The sequence below is a fragment of the Pollicipes pollicipes genome, unplaced genomic scaffold (assembly GCF_011947565.3).
Source record: "Pollicipes pollicipes isolate AB1234 unplaced genomic scaffold, Ppol_2.1 Scaffold_4002;HRSCAF=4701_pilon_pilon_pilon, whole genome shotgun sequence".
Classification (NCBI taxonomy): Eukaryota; Metazoa; Arthropoda; class Thecostraca; order Pollicipedomorpha; family Pollicipedidae; genus Pollicipes; species Pollicipes pollicipes.
This window is the reverse complement of record NW_023596420.1, coordinates 24,079,328-24,096,459: the sequence shown is the minus strand read 5'-3', so window position 1 is coordinate 24,096,459 and position 17,132 is coordinate 24,079,328. Positions and strand designations below refer to the sequence as shown.

The 17,132-nt window shown below is 49.4% G+C and overlaps 1 protein-coding gene across 1 annotated transcript in view; it reads left to right on the top strand.

Annotated features, from left to right (window-relative positions):
- LOC119094262 (protein turtle homolog A) overlaps positions 1–4,571 on the top strand; it is a 192,832-nt gene extending 188,261 nt beyond the window's left edge. The window contains exons 14-17 of the mRNA XM_037217337.1: positions 1,179–1,350; positions 2,053–2,084; positions 2,190–2,298; positions 4,405–4,571. Of these exons, the coding sequence (XP_037073232.1) occupies positions 1,179–1,350; positions 2,053–2,084; positions 2,190–2,298; positions 4,405–4,571 (480 nt within the window). The remainder of the gene's footprint in view (positions 1–1,178; positions 1,351–2,052; positions 2,085–2,189; positions 2,299–4,404) is intronic.
- The last annotated feature ends 12,561 nt before the right edge of the window (positions 4,572–17,132 follow it).

The following is a 17,132-nucleotide window of genomic DNA, read 5'->3' as shown; positions in this document are numbered from 1 at the left end:
TCGGTATTTTAGCTCTCCTAGTTTTGATGTCTCAGTGCCCCCACCCCCGAGCGAAGGACAATCAACCCGCTTGCCAGATGTATTAATAAAAGCGCCATAACGAGGTAAGTGAATGCAAGGTAACAATCTGAAATAAAACCACAACCAAAAATGCAAGGACATCACGAGAAAGACCCAGAACTCGCGCACATAACGATGTTGGGATCCTGCAAACACCACACTGATCATTAGGACACCTCTCAAAAAGTTGAAGCACTGCAATTGAGTCTGTCCGTCCGCTCGGAGACCAGAGCGCACGGCCAGTTGACAGTCACTCTGGCGTCATACAAACGTTCCATGACGCCATTAAACGATGATGCTCTGAAAAACCTAGCTACTAAATTGTAAAGTTGTGTTGTCTAAAGCAGTTTTTTATTTGAAAGTGCGCCAATAGTTACAGGTGAGCTCATTGCGTCATATCTGATGCTTGTCTCAATTTCTCAAGATGTGGAACATTCCCTTTAACGTGCTTTCCCAATCATGTCTGTGACCTAAACTGAGCCAACGCTTGTGTATTGGCAGAGTAGCATTCCAAGTTATTATTGATATGTGTTTCCATTGGATGTTGGTGGCCAGCTTTGTAGGCAAAACCTGCAAATGGCAGTTGAAACGACTGCTAGTAAAAAGAAGTAATCACATTCTGCTTGCAACAGTTATAAATGTTGTTTTTGGTTTAATTTCGCGCGGTGTATTTTATTTTGACACTGATTCGAATCACGGCGATTTGGTCATGGTTTCAGTCCCCCATTTTCGGGAATCAGGCTCAGAACCAGAACAAAAGACAGCTCTGTGGATCAAGAAATAGCATAAACCCCTTTTGGGGGTTCCTTACATTCGACCCATGATTCGGTTCCCAAAGTGTTGAGTCACAATTTATTTGAATCAAGAGGTAATGAATTTAACACAATTCCAGCATTCTCTCACGGCTCCTTTGTGCTGCCTTCGCCACTGCTAAGAACCGCTGGATGCCCTGCTGAGCGGATGAGACCAAGTCGCCTTCCCACCTGGCCAACAGTCAGCCCAGGCCCCCGCGCGACCGTGACGGAGTATTGAGCGGTAAACCATTAAGAACGCATTTATACAAAAAATGGCGATTTCCAGTCATGTGTTTGACCTCATCACCTTGCCTTCACTTTCAGGTGGTGTACAACAATACTTCGATGAAGCCGCAGTGGCACGTGCAGGGCCTGATCCCTGGCCAGCGGTACAGGATCCACGCCGTGGCGCTGAACGCCAAGGGCAGGAGCGCTGCTGTCATCCTACCGGCCGACACCGTCACTGGCCCCGAGAAACAGCAGGAAAACAAACAAGGTCGGTGGTGTAGACAGGCGGCTGGTGTCCTCCCAGCCGCTGCTGTCACCAGCTCCGAACAAAAGCACGGAGAGAAAAGGTTAGCGGCGGCGAAAAGATGGCTGTTACATCCGGGCCGATACTGCCCGGTCATGATAATCTATTTGGTATTTGAACAAGCGTCTCGAAACACCCGCTTTTGGGGGGGGGGGGACGCGAGTTTCACACACATTAAAATAACTGCAGAGGACCCAGAGACCGAATCCTGTCCCTGTGCAAATGTTAGTCTGTACTGGTGGCCTCGACATGATAAGCCCGTTGTACTCGGAAGTGAGGATATAAGCTATTATCTCGGTTATGGGACTCGATGACTTTTCTCCTTTTCGTACGCGTGGCTTCTGTGTGAGTCTTATGGATTTCAGTTTTGGAACTGTGACATGTTTGAATTTGGCATGATGAATTACCTGGGCTTTTTTGTGTGAGAGACCAGTGCTCAGCTGGCTTTTAGGTTTGGAGATATCTCAGTGATAGGCTGAGTGATGTTCCCGCGCATGGAACTACGTAAATATCATGGAATATAAGACGCAAGGCGCACGCAAATATATTGAATGAAGTGAGTGCCTTTTTCTGTGCACTGCATTCATTGACGTTGATGAAAGTTGTCGCATCCTTTACGTCCGATCCGGGACCCGGTGACGAACGCGACTTCGCCGTGCTTGCCAGACATCACGATCGCCGAGATGCTGCCGGAGCCGGCCGAACACTCGCCGCTGCTGGCCATCCTGGTGGGCGTGGTCGGCTCGCTGGTGCTGCTGCTGCTGGCCGTGCTGCTCACCCACTACCTGTGCCGGCGTGGCCAGCGGCGGGCCCAGCGGTGCAGGGTGCCCACCGTCCCGTCCCCGGCCAAGCCCACCGCCGATGATCAGGATGACGACGAGAAGGGGCCGGACGTGGTGCCCGAGGACGGCGGTGAGGGCTTCAGGGGATCGCAGAGAGGAGATAAGGGTGCTGAAGTGTCTCAGAAAGTAGGTGATGATTCTTTTACACCAGGAAGCTACGATGTAGGTCATAAGGGGCGAAAAGGGTGGCCTGCTCGTATGTATGCCATGTATGTATCTCAGAGTAGAAGCATCCTTCATGGGCGATGCTAACCGGCAGTGCAGCATCTTGACATGATTTGTTGAAGAGCAAGGAAACGTCACAAATGCAAGGCAATGAGATCAAACACGCCAACAATCTCCCATTATTGTGATAATTGCTTCCAATATGCTGTTTGCGATTGGCAGCCCAGCATAAGTGCATGTTGAGACCGCAGTCAGAAACGACATCCAAAGAAACCTGAGATATCAATAAGACACGCGAAGGGGAACTGGACGGATGAGATGATAACGGATGTGGGGATCAGTTGGTACCATACATGTAGTGCCTAAAGGTAAGCGATATGAGCCGGGCATTGTCGACAACCGACGCAAACAGGTTTGGTAAATGTTTTTAAACTCTGCTTCTCATTTTAAATTAACAGGCGGAGGTCGCTCGATGGAACAGTCGCGCATAAAATCGCACTGGGATAGCCTAAGATACAGCCGCTATTGGTTTTTTAAGGTCTGGTAATTTGAAAAGATGGTATTAGCAAAATTGTAATGTTATATGGTTTTGGTGTGGTTAACCTAATGCAAAAAACCCAAATAGTTTGAGGAGATGTTGGTCAAAATCGACCGAGCTACACGCATGTGGTATTGCCATGGTCCAATCCTACTCGGATTGGAAGCTCGAGATCGGCTTCGGAAGGATGGCATTATCCGTTTTTCGGTCGCTTTCTGGCACACCTAGCGATTAGTTGCTTTGAGATCCGTTCGCAAGTTGTAGCCAGTCCATCCGCCCAAAACCGGGCAGTCTGTTTTGTTTGGTGCATGAAAGCTCCAATCCTTAAAAACGCCCCAAGACGGACGGTCCCATGATTGATGCGAGAGTGCATGAACGTCCGCACACGTTGGCCCACAGTTTATGCACACGCTCGTTTCTTTTCTCCTTCATTATTGCGATTGTTGGTGTCGTTGGTACCAAAGCCCATTTCATGTCGCTGCCATCCCTTGTTGCCAACATTTCGGCCTGTTTCTGGCCCGGAAGTTCCAGCTGGTTTTTCACGGTTATGAAAATGACTCGAATCCTGTCTCAATCTGACGGGGGCTGCACAATCGTGGTCACACTCTTACTGCTGCAGAAAAAAACCGGCCGATCAAACAGCTCGTAGGCAGTGCCTACCAACTAAGTCAGGTAGGCACTGCTTGCAATTATAAGTGCAATTTTCGAGGATTTGTGCAACAAAATGTGAATGTTGCTGTTCAGGAGGCGAAAAGTACTTGTTCTAAGCGCAACGCGACAAGAAAATCAGTCGTGTCAAAGCGTTTGTAGGCTTATACTTACAACCGTTTGCCGCGCGCGAACCGGTAGTCCGCGCTTCATGTAGCGGAAAGCTGCGTAGGACTGCGACGACTGTTTGTAACATTTGGAGCTTTTGGAGAGTGTCATGTCGAACCCTCGAGTCGACAGTTTTTCAGATAGCTCTTTGACAGGTTTACGTGGTCTCACGAACCGCTCAGTTTGGAACCTCACTTGTTTCCATTGACGAAGACAATGATACGAATCGTGATTTTATGCACGCCAACACCTAATTGGAATTTTCCCAAAACCATGCTCATTGTTTTGTGTAGTCCATATTACCAAAAATGTTACACAATCAGCTGTGCGATTGCATGACATGTTTTGTTGCATTGGCTACCAAAAGCGCTGTGTGTCACTTGGACACAAACCGCCCAGGGTGCACTCGCAGCATTCTTATCACTCGAATGGTCTTTGTTTTGCGCTGGAATAGGGGACTCACTACAGTCACTGACAGGATCTGTGAGCCAGAGGACAAGGATGAGCGACGACATGCACAGAATATGCGTAAAAGACAGGGATCCGTCACAGCTCCAAACGGCGATAATGAAGTGCGTGGGTCATGTGTGCCCAGCTCTGATTGACCCGTGTCTTATTTTGCGCATATTAAGCAGTGATGGCCGTTCCTGGTTTCAGATGGCTCTTACGGCGTGTACCGCATACCAGGTAATATCCCGGCGCTGCCGGCCCGCGCGCAGGAGCCAGCCGTGCCCAGCTTCAGTGGCAGCAGGAACGGTGACATGCCGCTGAAGGCCTTCAATCACATCGTGCCGCCGGACCAGGTCAGAGTCGCCGCCGGCTGACCCTGGGTCAGCTGACATCGCCGCCTAGAGTCCGCCCTGCGCGTGTGGACCAGCTGCAGCGAATTCAGGGATCTACTCAGGACGTGCTCTACATGAAGTACAGGAGTGATTTCCTGTTTCTCTATCAGACCACGCCTCCGCGAGACAAACGAAAATAATACATCGCCCAACAACATGGCTGCACATTGCCCAATAGCATGACTTTTGTTCAAAGCAACACGTTGTGTCTGTGTGAGAGCTAGATGAAGGAATACCTGGACCGATCAACATGCCTTTGGTCCGCAGGGCCGCCAGCGCTCAACGGCGACGCTGCCGACGCCACAGCGCGGCACGTGCCGGCAGCCGGCTCGCCAGGGGTGCGTCACCCTGGACCGGCGCCGGCCGCAGGCGCCGCCGGCGCGCCTCCAGGCCGGACGGCCCCCGGACACGCTCTCGCCGCTGATTGGCCGCGGCGTCGACGAGAGCGCGTTCTGACTGGTCAAGGTCGCCGCGGCGCTGGCATCGTGCGTGCATCGGGTCAATGTGGCGGAAGGCTGCGTTGTTGCATTCGACTGTGGCGATAGATGTTTGAAGACATTACTGCGTTTGAACGTGATGCCTTTGTCTCTACGGCTTGTAAAATATGATTATTTTGGTAAATAAACGTGTTTAATATTGGTGGCACTTTTGTAAGCAAGTATTCGGCAGGGAAATACATCCTAAAAAGCTCTAAACTCATGCACAGCACACGTTGGATAAATGACACGTGTCTTTTGTTCAGTTCATTGGCACCGCGACGTCAGACAAGTGTGTGTGGGGGGGGGGGGGGGGGGCAGGGCCGCGAGCAGGCCTGCCACTCACCCCAAACGCACATCTTCTCGCCATGAATTGCTCTCGACAGAAAAACTCTGCCCCCCCCCCCCCATCGATATGTACAACACTCTCCGAAAGACACAGATGCATCAGGCGGTCTGAGACTAGGTGGACTTCAGCGTCAGCAACAAAAAGACGACTGACAAAGTTGCTTCGAGGTAAGTAAGCAAGCGTACTTCAAGTGCAGTAGACTTGCAAACTTATCCTGACATCACCAGCAAGAAGTCACGGAGCGGTATTTTTCAGACACCTGCCGCTGCGAACGGAAATATGCAATCGTGTGTATCACGACTAATTGCCTAGCGTGACAGTACCATTGCCTTCGATATATTATTGTTGTAATTCAATCGCTTCTAATGCAACGTCCGCGGAAGTGGTTTGAGCGGCACAAGATTCATTTGTTTAAAAATTTCTACTTAACTACTTCAAAACACAGTTTTCGTCTTTTAAAAAGGTTTCGTTAACTTACTTGTAGCTAGAACTCGAAATTTATTAGATGTCACTTGTACCAACTATATTTTTCCAACAATGGGGTGTGATCTCGAAACGTCAGGACGTTCGAATTTCTCACTAGCGGCACGGACGGAATGATTTTTGGGGCCGCCATTCTGCAATTATTCCATACGAATAATACGGATGGAATAATTGGTTTGATCACCGTCCTTCAATTATTCAATTAGTGAAAGGAATCATGTGATCGTATGTAAAACATGAGTCGTATGTTTCATTCAATGCAATATCGAGGAAACAGAGAGAAAATGAAGATACGGGTGCATGCAGAGCCGCGCCACTGTCTCCCAGAGCCACGAACCGAACAAAAGCAGTACCGGTATAATAGTACCATTTGTCCATGGTGAACGGTACTGTCTGTATTCCGTATGGTTTGCATGCGGTGCACAAGGCTCTTGTTCCGCTCAGACCTATTTTTCCGCTGGTGTGTGGTTGGGGCCTTACGACGCACACACACACACACACACAGCTGTAAGGCCATATGGCGTCGCATGCTTCTCGCCCTCACAGGAATGGTGGGCACCGCGGGAAATCGAACCCCGTACCCATACTTTACCAGACGCAAAGCTCAAAGGGAATGTTTCACATTTGAAGATGTAGAAACAAGCATCAGATATGATGAGAGAAGTTTATTTACAGCTATTGGCATACTTTTAAGTAGAAAAACTGCTCTAGAAGCCACACGTTCTGTGTTTAGAAAAAGGCTCCTCGATACATCATTGTTTGATTAGGTCATCGCACCTTGCACAACATTGATTGAGAACCAATTGACGGCCGAGTTATCTGGAAATCGCGCTCACGAACATCAGATATGAACGACTCGGCCATTATGTTTTTTTTCTCAGCCTTGAGCGCTGCAAGACTTATGGAATGGAAGGATTTAAACGACGTTATTATGACGTCATGGATGCCAAGGTGGCCTTGACATACTTTCCTCGAAAGAGTCTCCCCATTTTCGCGGACATATAGCTCAGAAACTGAAGGGGGTTTAAGTGTTAAGAAGGATAGGGCTGTGAACTGCACCGAAAGATCTTCAAGATGGTTAGTTTAGTTCAAAACCTCAAATAAATGCGGAGCATTCCCTTTAACCACCACACTAGAGGTCCTCTTTTCTGCTCACGTTGCTTCTGTTTATAACCTTGCTAAATTGCTGGTTCTGTCCCTCATTTCTGACAATCCGAAGTTGCAAATTTTGTGGTTTGACATAGGTGACTCCAAGAAGAGTTTCTGGCAGGCATCTCAGGTCACTTGCGAGCACAATGGTATCCACTTTGATTTGTTCTGAGCGTACATTTATCATGCCGGGCTCCGTTAATGTAACAGTGTCGCACCGCCGCCAGCGCCGTCCGATCGTTGATCGCCGTGTAGTGTTCCTAAAAAAGTGGGGTGGGGGGGGGGGGGCTTGGCCCCTACCAGAGCGAGGGTAAAGCTCGTTTTTTACGTCAGTTTCCACTCCACTACATGTTACGTTCCATGATAGATTAATAAACCATCGTTAATCTTCATGGACGTGATCCTGTGCCGAGTAGATTCCAGGAAAACATTGCGGAAGAGTGACACATTTATCAAGGGCAGAAAACATCTGTCGCAAAGAACTTTCATTGAGTAAGAAGTTTACCCATCCGTAGTCAGCGCAAGTGGTTGTATCTCCAATTATAGGTTTCTAGGGCAATCAATCGGCCTATCTCATGGAATAATCTAACCTGATATACAGATTGAGGATCAACTTTCATGTGTCCACATATCTAAATTCATTAATTTTCTGCTGAGAGGCAGTAATGAGCCTTAGTGGGTCAAGCTTGCATCGAGTGTCGCATTTGGTCGCGGGTTGCCACGAATCTGACGTGGACCACATCAACAGTGCTGCACCTGATACCACCCATGCGCTGGCCGGGTCGTCGGAACTGGTGCCCTTGTCAAAAACTGACACTTTCTCGGCCTGGCAGTAAGCAGTGTTGTTCTCATAATTGCAACTGGCATCACCCAGTCCCCAGCGCAGAGTGGGGTTGTGAGTTTGCCATACAATCCGTGCAACAGCCTCTGTATTTTAGCAGATTGGCTGAGGATCTGGCCGAAAGGCGCGTCTGCAGCAGCTGCTGACCTGATTTTGGGTCCGTGGTGAGACGGATCTCGTGGATGCGCTTAAGATTCGAGGCCGACAGCTTGTGCATAGCCTCCAGCGCTTTCAAATAACGACCAGGTTTGGCACGCGACGCCCCAAGGCTTTCGGAGGTACCTCTCCGGGATGTTGTGCAATCGCGTCCAAACTTGCTGTGTCTTCGGAGCATTCATTCCGCGTGTTTCGACATGCCCCTATAACTTCTGCCTTTTGAGAAGATACTGACTTCTAGAAACGCTACTCGGTGATCCACGGCTGGCGCGGGCGATGGGCGGCAACAGAAGATGCCATGGAATGCGCGCAGTGTGCCGACACCGTTACATTGACGCATCCCTACATCATAAATATCTGTAGCAACACACATCATAAATATATGTAAAAACACAGCTGTTAAATTTCTGTGTCGCTACAAAGTATGATATCATGGATAAGGGCATGTAGTCACCTCAAAGCGTGACACCTTGAAGAAAGGCATGCAAAGTACAAACAAATTATTCTAAAGAAATACTTTGACCTAACATAGAAGGATTGATTATTGACCTAACGACGCGCAACTTATTGTCCATGCGTGATTTTGTTGAAGTCATCCAGTTTTTTTCCGCGAGACCCTATGTTTCTTAGTTTAAAAACGGCAGGGGGATCGGATCGCCCCTTCCCATCACCCTCCCCCCCCCCCCCCCCATTAGCTCTCATTCCGAAAAACGGCAAATCAGGGCGAGGGTCAAGCGCTTCGCAGCCCGGCACCAGCGCTTCCCAGACCTGTGCCCGACACGCGGCCGTTCCAGTGTCGAACGCACGCTTACTCTAGTGCCGAACACACACTCACTCCAGTACAGGACACGCGGCCTCTCACGCGGCCTCTCTTGTGCCGGACGCGCGACAGCTCCAGTGCCGAACATGCGCCCACTCCAGTGCTGGACGGCAGCTCGTGTGTTAGACATGCGGCCTCTCCCGTGCCAGACACGCGGCCCCTCCTGTGCCGAAAACACGGCCGCCCTGGTGTTGGACGGCTACTCCCATGCTGACACGTGGTCTTTCCACGACAGACACGAGGCCGCCTTACTGCACGACGGCTGCTCTTATGCAGGACACGCGGCCTATCCGGCGTGGGACACGCGGCCGGTTCAGTATCGGACATGCGGCCGGTTCAGTATCGGACATGCGGCCGGTTCAGTATCGGACACGCGGCCGGTTCAGTATAGAATACACGGCCGGTCCAGTATGGGACACGCGGCCGGTTCAGTATAGGACAAGCTGCCTTTCCTGTGCCGGACGTTCGACAGTCCCAGGGTTCGAAGTAGCAACGCCCAGCGAGTAGCTCACCGCCACTGCAATGAGGTACTTATGCTCTGTTAAGATGCAGATGATTTTAATGGCACAATGTGGGTCAATGCAACAAATGTTTCACGCAATGCTCCTTTTCTACAAGTTCGTGACATGCATCATAAGGACATAGGCCCACAGCTGGAAAATGTGAAGTGCTTTGCTCGAATATGCCCATAACCGGCAGTTGAGACGTGCTCATCGGCTCAAGTCCGCTGCTCTGGCCGCTTGTGCACTTAGACCTGTGTCCTAAGCACCGGAACTTTTGGCATGGCCACGAAATGAGACTTTAGTGCAAATGAAACTCTCGAAGTGAACCTGCTTGATGTTTACGACGCATTTCATTTCATTTATCTTTGCTTTGTGTGGTTTGTCACATTAAAAGTTATATTGCAAAGGGTTCTGATCGATTTGGCCCATGTGACAATTTAGACTGCTCCAAACTTCGTCAATGACAGAAAAGACAGTTTTTCACCCCTGTGCTGCCCGCCATCTGACTGCATCGTCCTTGCCCATGTTATCCTTATTTTACTCTGCATGGGCCCATTCTTTTGTTGGTCCCGTGTGGTACGCTGTATGCCATCGCGCGACCCGGGCAGCAGCAGCGGGGCCTTTGATCTGCTAGCTCTTCGCCTGTCGGTGGCACGCAGGGCTTTTTCGTATTGAGCGGTCTCATCCTGGAACCACCTGCCACCGACCAGCATTGCCTCTCGCACCCGCAGCGAGTTTCGTACCAGGCTGAAGAATCTAGACGATCCCGTTGGGTAATCATAGCTTGCTTGTCGTTGTGTAACATTTGTGGACGATTCACATTTTGATTAATTAATTGGCTTCTTGACGAAGCCGTGTGAACGACTGGATGGCTAATAACGTGCGAATGTAGTTCCGTTGTTGGCAAGTGTCAACATTGCATTCACACTTCAATTGCAGCTGTACCGAATCAAACTATTCGCTACTTGTTGGCAATGATTTGTGACCACAATGAACTGGACTGAGCTAAACTGAAATGAATTTCACCCGGCGTCCGTGGTGGGCACCATATAGGTATATGCTCAAAACACACCCAATTGCATGCCAATGCGCCCATGGCTTAACAAGGAACATGTCTGTCATGCTGCTCCTTGACGTGCTTTCGTAAATATTGGCATGCAAAGCTGCAATAGCGCGACGATTACGAAAAATTGTCATTTACCTCGCCATAACGTATCAACTACTGACCGAGCAACATAAAAGCTAGTCACAGTCGAGAAATTAAGATCTTGTTGAAAACCAATCCATTGTTTTTTTCCGTGCGGCTCAATCTTCCCTAGCTTGGGCACATCAATGGGGTAAAGCGAGTCGCATGGACCTCCGCTCCTAGCAGCCTGCGTTATGAAAAAGGCACGAATCAAGACGAAGGTTAACATGATGCCTGCATTGCCAACTGCTGGAAATTTTAGACGGCAACAGTACGTTTTGTCATGACAGTGGTGTTAAAGCATTGATAATATGTTCGCCCCGTTGCAATATTTTACAGTCTGCAGTTTGCGATTGTGCGTGTGCTTGCAAATAAACAATGCAACGTTCTGCTTGTTGACATGCTATTTAGTTGGCTGCCCAGGGTTGGTTAAGCCTATCGTTTTTGATGAACTGAATGGTGCAAGAAGACTTGTCTGCAGGCGAGTGTTCTGCGACAACATCGGAAGCAGCAATCGCATGAGGGTTTAAACGCGTAAGCTTTTCGGCAACGACATCCTTAACATTAAGAAGCAAAACCTAAACCAAAACCATGCATTAAGAAGCAAAACCTAAATGATCCAGACGTTTTAACAAGCAAAAAGGAGGCTTATTAAGTGCCATATTCCACGCAAAATCGACGTCATTAGAACACTGCCGAAGCTTCCGTTTCCACATCAAACTCAGACCACGTAAGCAATGCTTCGATATCTGCCAGACGGCTACTCAGGCGCAAAAACATATTCCCTGTCCGCGAGAAGGTGATAAGTGGTGCAATGTAGTCTTAAGGATCCTTTAAAAAAGCTGGCCAACTGAATTGAATTGTCAACCGAAAAAGCAAGGAGATACATATAACAAATAACTGAAACATAAGTGAAAACTGTATCGAAGTCCGACCACGGAAGGAATGCTTCGGTATCTCAGAGACAGCTATCCGAGCTTTTAAGCCTGCTTAACAGGCTTCACGAAGCTTTGCTTAAGTTTCTTCGTACCATGCACTCGTGAAATCGGACCTAGTTGAGAAGGTGACACTGCGATAATTTGTCCCTCGTCACACGTAACATTCACTGTCCAGACGTCACCCACAGCCGTCAGAATGTGGATAACCCAACCATAATGCGGATCCCATGAGCTAGCAATCTATTTGTATTCCTTTTTGTTTATGTACGTTGGGTTTGGCATATTTTTTGGCAATCTTAAACGTCAATTGCATTCATCGTCCGACTTCATACGTATTTTATAACACAGTATTTCATCGTAACGTATTCTATTGCACTGCATCTTATTATATCGTATTTTATAGCATCATATGTTAGGTTGTAGAACGTAATATCGTATTTTATAGTGTATCTCGCAACATCGCCTGCAACAACAGTTTTTTTGTAATGTGCTGTGACGAGAAAGTGAGTGGTGTAACGAACCAAAGCTAGCGAACGTTGTAACCAGCCAAAAGACCTGAAAAGCCACCTCGTGGATGGTGCGGTTTTCGAACAAACAAATGCAACTACAAATACAAAACGGCTATTTGCTGCATCCCGCGGGCTGCTGGTGCTTCAACATTTTGTCGAGCGTGGCTCATCCTTCGTACTCAGCGCGTTATTCACACGGCCGTTGACAAACGTAAAGGCAACATGCGTACAAAAGTTTGTTTTCGTGCTACTCACTCGTCAAATCGGACCTAGTTGAGTAGGTAAACTGCGATAGTTGGGTCCTCGTCGCACGTAACAACCACTGTCCAGGCTTCGCCCACCGCCGCCAGAGCGTGGGGAACCAATCATTATAGCCGCCGGACCGTCATTATCATAAATAGCAGCGAATGGACGCGTCGGACGGGCGGTCCGCTCCCCAGCACATCACCGCCTCCGCCCTCAGCCCGGCCAACTGATGGTGGACCCGTCCGTTGTCTCAATCAGACCCGATGAGGGAGGCCGTGGGATTGGGCCTGCCGTCCTGCTGCCACTGTGAGGGGGGGGGGGCATACCACCCCATCATCCACACGCACAGGGCTTTGAACTTTGCGCCAGTGTTGCGTGGCCACGTTCTTTCCAGCCGCAGGACGACGACGGGCATTGTCGCTGCTTCGGTAGCAGTCCATGACCCGCCGCCGGGGGTATGAGCCGTGTCTGTGTGTCCGAGGCCCCCCACCGGCTCAGCTGATGGGGAGTGGGCTCTATAGAGAGGTGGCCAGCGCATTAGCGAGCCTGGTACGATGCGACCGATAATTGTGCCTGTCGCGCGGCCGTGCCAGGCATTAGATGTCACCCCGGCCACCGCCTACCCCGGCTGGGTCGTGGCCGACCGGGTCATACACGACCACGTGACACATAATTAGGAACATTTGTCTCGTCATAGATCGCCTCGCCGTGGGGACCGGGTTGGCTGTAGTTTTGCGGCCATCTGATTCCATGACAGGGAACGTTTCAGCTTCACATGACGTTTCTATTCGATCTCGTATTGTATGGTGCTGGAAAATCTACACAAGCGTACATTAGTTTTGGCCAGAAACACTATACCCTGAACTTTATTGCCAGTAGCGTTGGCTTTGCTGTGGTTTCGGTTTGTTTCTAACATAGCATTGGCACTGACGACACACGTAATCCTAGACACTGCACTGCCACGCCAATGGTACCACTGGCCAGAACAATCAAATGAGACGTGATAGGGAGTGAACGCGTGACGTGTTCTAATATGACGGATGTCGCCACGCGCCTCAAAACGCAATGTGTCTCGATATCTTCCTCGCGAGGACATGGCTATTTTGAGCTACTTTGAACAGAATTAAGGTCCTGAATATCGCCATCCCATTCCTAATCATTTGTATTCAGCTGGATGCTCTTTAAGGTGAAAATCCGTGTACCTTACAACCCAAAACAAATGAAATTCATCGAATCTATTGGGCTGTGCTTAACCACGCCTGTAATGTGCACACTTGCAAGTAAAATATTTGATGCCCATGGCAAACTTGTGGGTACCCATCCCATACGGGGAGGTAAAGGGTAGGGTTCGTGCAGATTTGGAGAAAATTAAAGGTATAGGTACGCGTGCCTGGGTACGAAGTCTATGAGGCAGTGGTCAAATACTTAAAGAAATACTATACGATGCTACCGCGCACCCTCCGTTAAATCATGAGTAAGTTGTTACGCGCATTCTCGAGCAGCATTGTGCTCGTAGATAAGACAGCACTGCTATCATAATTCCTCGTCGAAAAACCAAACGCAACGAGAGGGAAGTCTATAAGATTTCGGCAGCACAACTTAATCATATCGAACTATTTGTTTTGGCAAAGGCATGTGGTTGAAATATTGAGTCATCTACCTCTCCTTTATCCTGGTTATTCGACGAAGAATTATGTCTCATCAAATCATAATAATCTTCGTTCACACTACTTCTGTAATCAACAACGCAAAGAAGTAGCGTTTAGTGTAAAATTACCTGAAACTCCATCGTAATTCAGGGACAAAATGCTGGAAAAAAGGCAAGCCGGTGGGTAACGGGAAGTTACAACTTATTAGGAATACGCACCAAGTGGGTATGGGTACACCCCCTTGGGTAGTGGGTGGATTAGGTTAACAAGATCCCGTGAAGTTCTCTACTTAAGGCGCCGACTCAGCCCCACCACATATGCGGCAGGAAGCCATCTGTCGACCTTACATAATGGCTGTTTTTTTGTGGCGCGCTATTGGAAGACTTCGCTTGCACCTTCCGACAATGTCGCGTATGCTGAAGCTGCTGAATCAAATATAACACTGAAATATTGAAATTTTGAACTTAATTAATAACATTGAAATATTGAAATTTTGAATTTAATTAATAGCATCGAAACATTGTTACAAATTTGTGACAGGCAGAAAAATACAGACATAAAAAATAGCATTGAAATATTAAATCAATAACAACATTGAAAGAGGTGCGGCATGTATTTAGTATTGCACAGTCTGGAGCATCGTGTAGCTCGGCACTGACCACGGCTCAACAAAAAGAACGGTACAGAACTGCACCGCGGAACGGAGCAATGGAACGGCATGAAACACATCCACACGTCGCGCTCCATTCTGCAAGCTACCGACTCCCGTAACAAGTATCGGGGCTCATTACAAATTTTTATGTCCTGACCCCACCCATCGACCTTGTCAAGCTACTCTGCTTCAACTACGTCTGTTTGGGAAGATTGTTTTCACTCCCGGCACACATGAGGGCCGCACAGTTCATCAAGAGACGTTATCGCATTTACTCAGACATACTGTCTCAGCGACACCGTTGAATGCAGCGGGACGCGTAAACACGGCCATTCTCACAGCATCGATTACTCTGGCAGTCGCCGTGCGGTACCACTGCATCCGACGGCCCGGCCGCGCTCGACCTGAACCCTAAACAGTATGCAAACGGACGTCGTTCCGTGTGCGACGGCGGGGCCGGGGCCGCCGCTCGCCAGCGGCCCTCTCTCATGCGGGGCCGGGGCCGCCGCCGCTCGCCAGCGGCCCTCTCTCAGGCGGGGCCGGGGCCTGTGCCGCGCCTTTGCCGAGGCGGCCGTGCTCGAGAGGGCTTCAGCTGCAGCCAGCCCAGGGCGTTCTGCAATGAGAGGAGCGTCCGGCAGCCGAGCAGACCACTCGCAGGGAGAGCGCTCGAGCGGTCTCCCACCCCGCCAGCGGCCCAGATAGCCACGCGCGGTCCGAACGCGACCCACAAAGAGCGCGGTCGGCCACGTCCCGGATCGCGTCCAAAAGGCCGCGGACTTTTCAAATCGTTGTTATTCGACAGGTTAGTGTTAAGCGAGGCATCAACATCAAAGCTGGCACCGCATTGTGGGTTCACAAAATATTATTTTGGTAAGCCATCTGTGCTGCGCAAACAAGTGTACTCTTTGCATGTTCTTGACCACAAGGCGTACCAAGATTGTCCGCGTGATTTCGCACTGTATTATTAAGTCCTGGAAGTTCATCCACGCACGTATATGCAGCTGGAACTCATAAACATCTCCAGCGTGAGATTGCGCATTGGTTGTCTATATCATAAATTGAAGTAACTCGGGCTCTACCCAACAGGCTTGCTCTTCACTAGCCGTCGGCATCGGTTTTGAAATTAACCAAAGCTGCATTGAGGTAGATTCAGTTCCTTTTAAAGTTGCTTGTAAGAGTCGAAGTCAAGTCAGTCAGGCGATGGGCGAGCGAACGTAAGTGCAATGCACCTAATGAAAACATTTATGTTCTGACAACATATTTATAGGCCAGTGGAATGCGACATGTAAGTCTTTAGATACTGCTGAGTTACGTAAGTTGTTCAGCACATAAGCGAGGAACATTATTCACATAGATAACACATTAGTAATAGTCTTATTCCTCGGAGAAAAACCAAGAGAATGGAGATAAAAATGGGTTGATATTTTGGCAACATACCTTTACGGAAACAATAGCAGAAGTGAATTCAAAATTGCCTTTTGCATTTTTGAATTCACTTCTGCTATTGTTTCCATCAAGGTATGTTGCCGAAATATCAACCGATCTATATCTCCATTCTCCTGGCTTTTCTCCGACGAATAAAGCTATTGCTGCCATCTTACTGCTGAGTTAAGAATGTTTTTTAAATAGGCTGTCAAGGGGTCCATTCAACGGGTAATGTTTTAGGCGGCTGTCGCTGCAATTGACCCCAACGATTCTGGAGTTAAGGCGCATCTGACTGTGTGGGAATCGCAGTCTGCTCAGAATTGCTGCATAGCACAAACTCACTTACTACCAATGACACACGCCCACACCTCGAGTCGGAGTTGGAATCGATTACGCTTAAGTTCAATCCAGCACAAGTCTGTCCTTCATGCAGCAAGTGATCAAAGTTTCGTAGACGCGGCGCGGAACATAAATGCATAGGCATACATGTTGAGACCAGGTAACAATTTTCCTTTATTCGATGACATTGCTTCCGCTATTCCTATTGTTGAGGCGTTTGCTAATTACCCAGATGAAGATTAAAGACGGCTATAATTCATTGTTTAATTCCACATTTCAACGCTGGAATGATACATCCATACATTCATCACGCATGTGCCTCTGGACAGAAGATAATCAGCTAATCTAGTCCCGCTGAGATGCACGAGACGTCATTGCGGCGCCAGCCCCGAATCATGAGTGATCTCGGGCCGCGGAGGGTCGGCCTGAACTCGGCGAATCATGAGTGATCCCGGGCCGCGGAGGGTCGGCGTGAACCCGGCGAATCATGAGTGATCCCGGGTCGCGGAGGACCGGCCTGAACTCGGCGAATCATGAGTGATCCCGGGCCGCGGAGGACCGGCCTGAACTCGGCGAATCATGAGTGATCCCGGGCCGCGGAGGGCCGGCCTGAGCTCGGCGCGTCTTGGAGCCGGGCCCCTCGGTCCACCCGCTCACCGGGGTCGCGCAGGAACATCGCCGCCGGCCGGCGGAGCCGCAGGGCGAGACAAGGCGGCACCGCCGGCGAAGCAACCGCAGCCGAGCAACATCCACTGGACGGCGGGCGCTGGATGTCGGCTCACGTCATCCTCAGACACACGCCAGACGGTGCCCCTCTCGCGT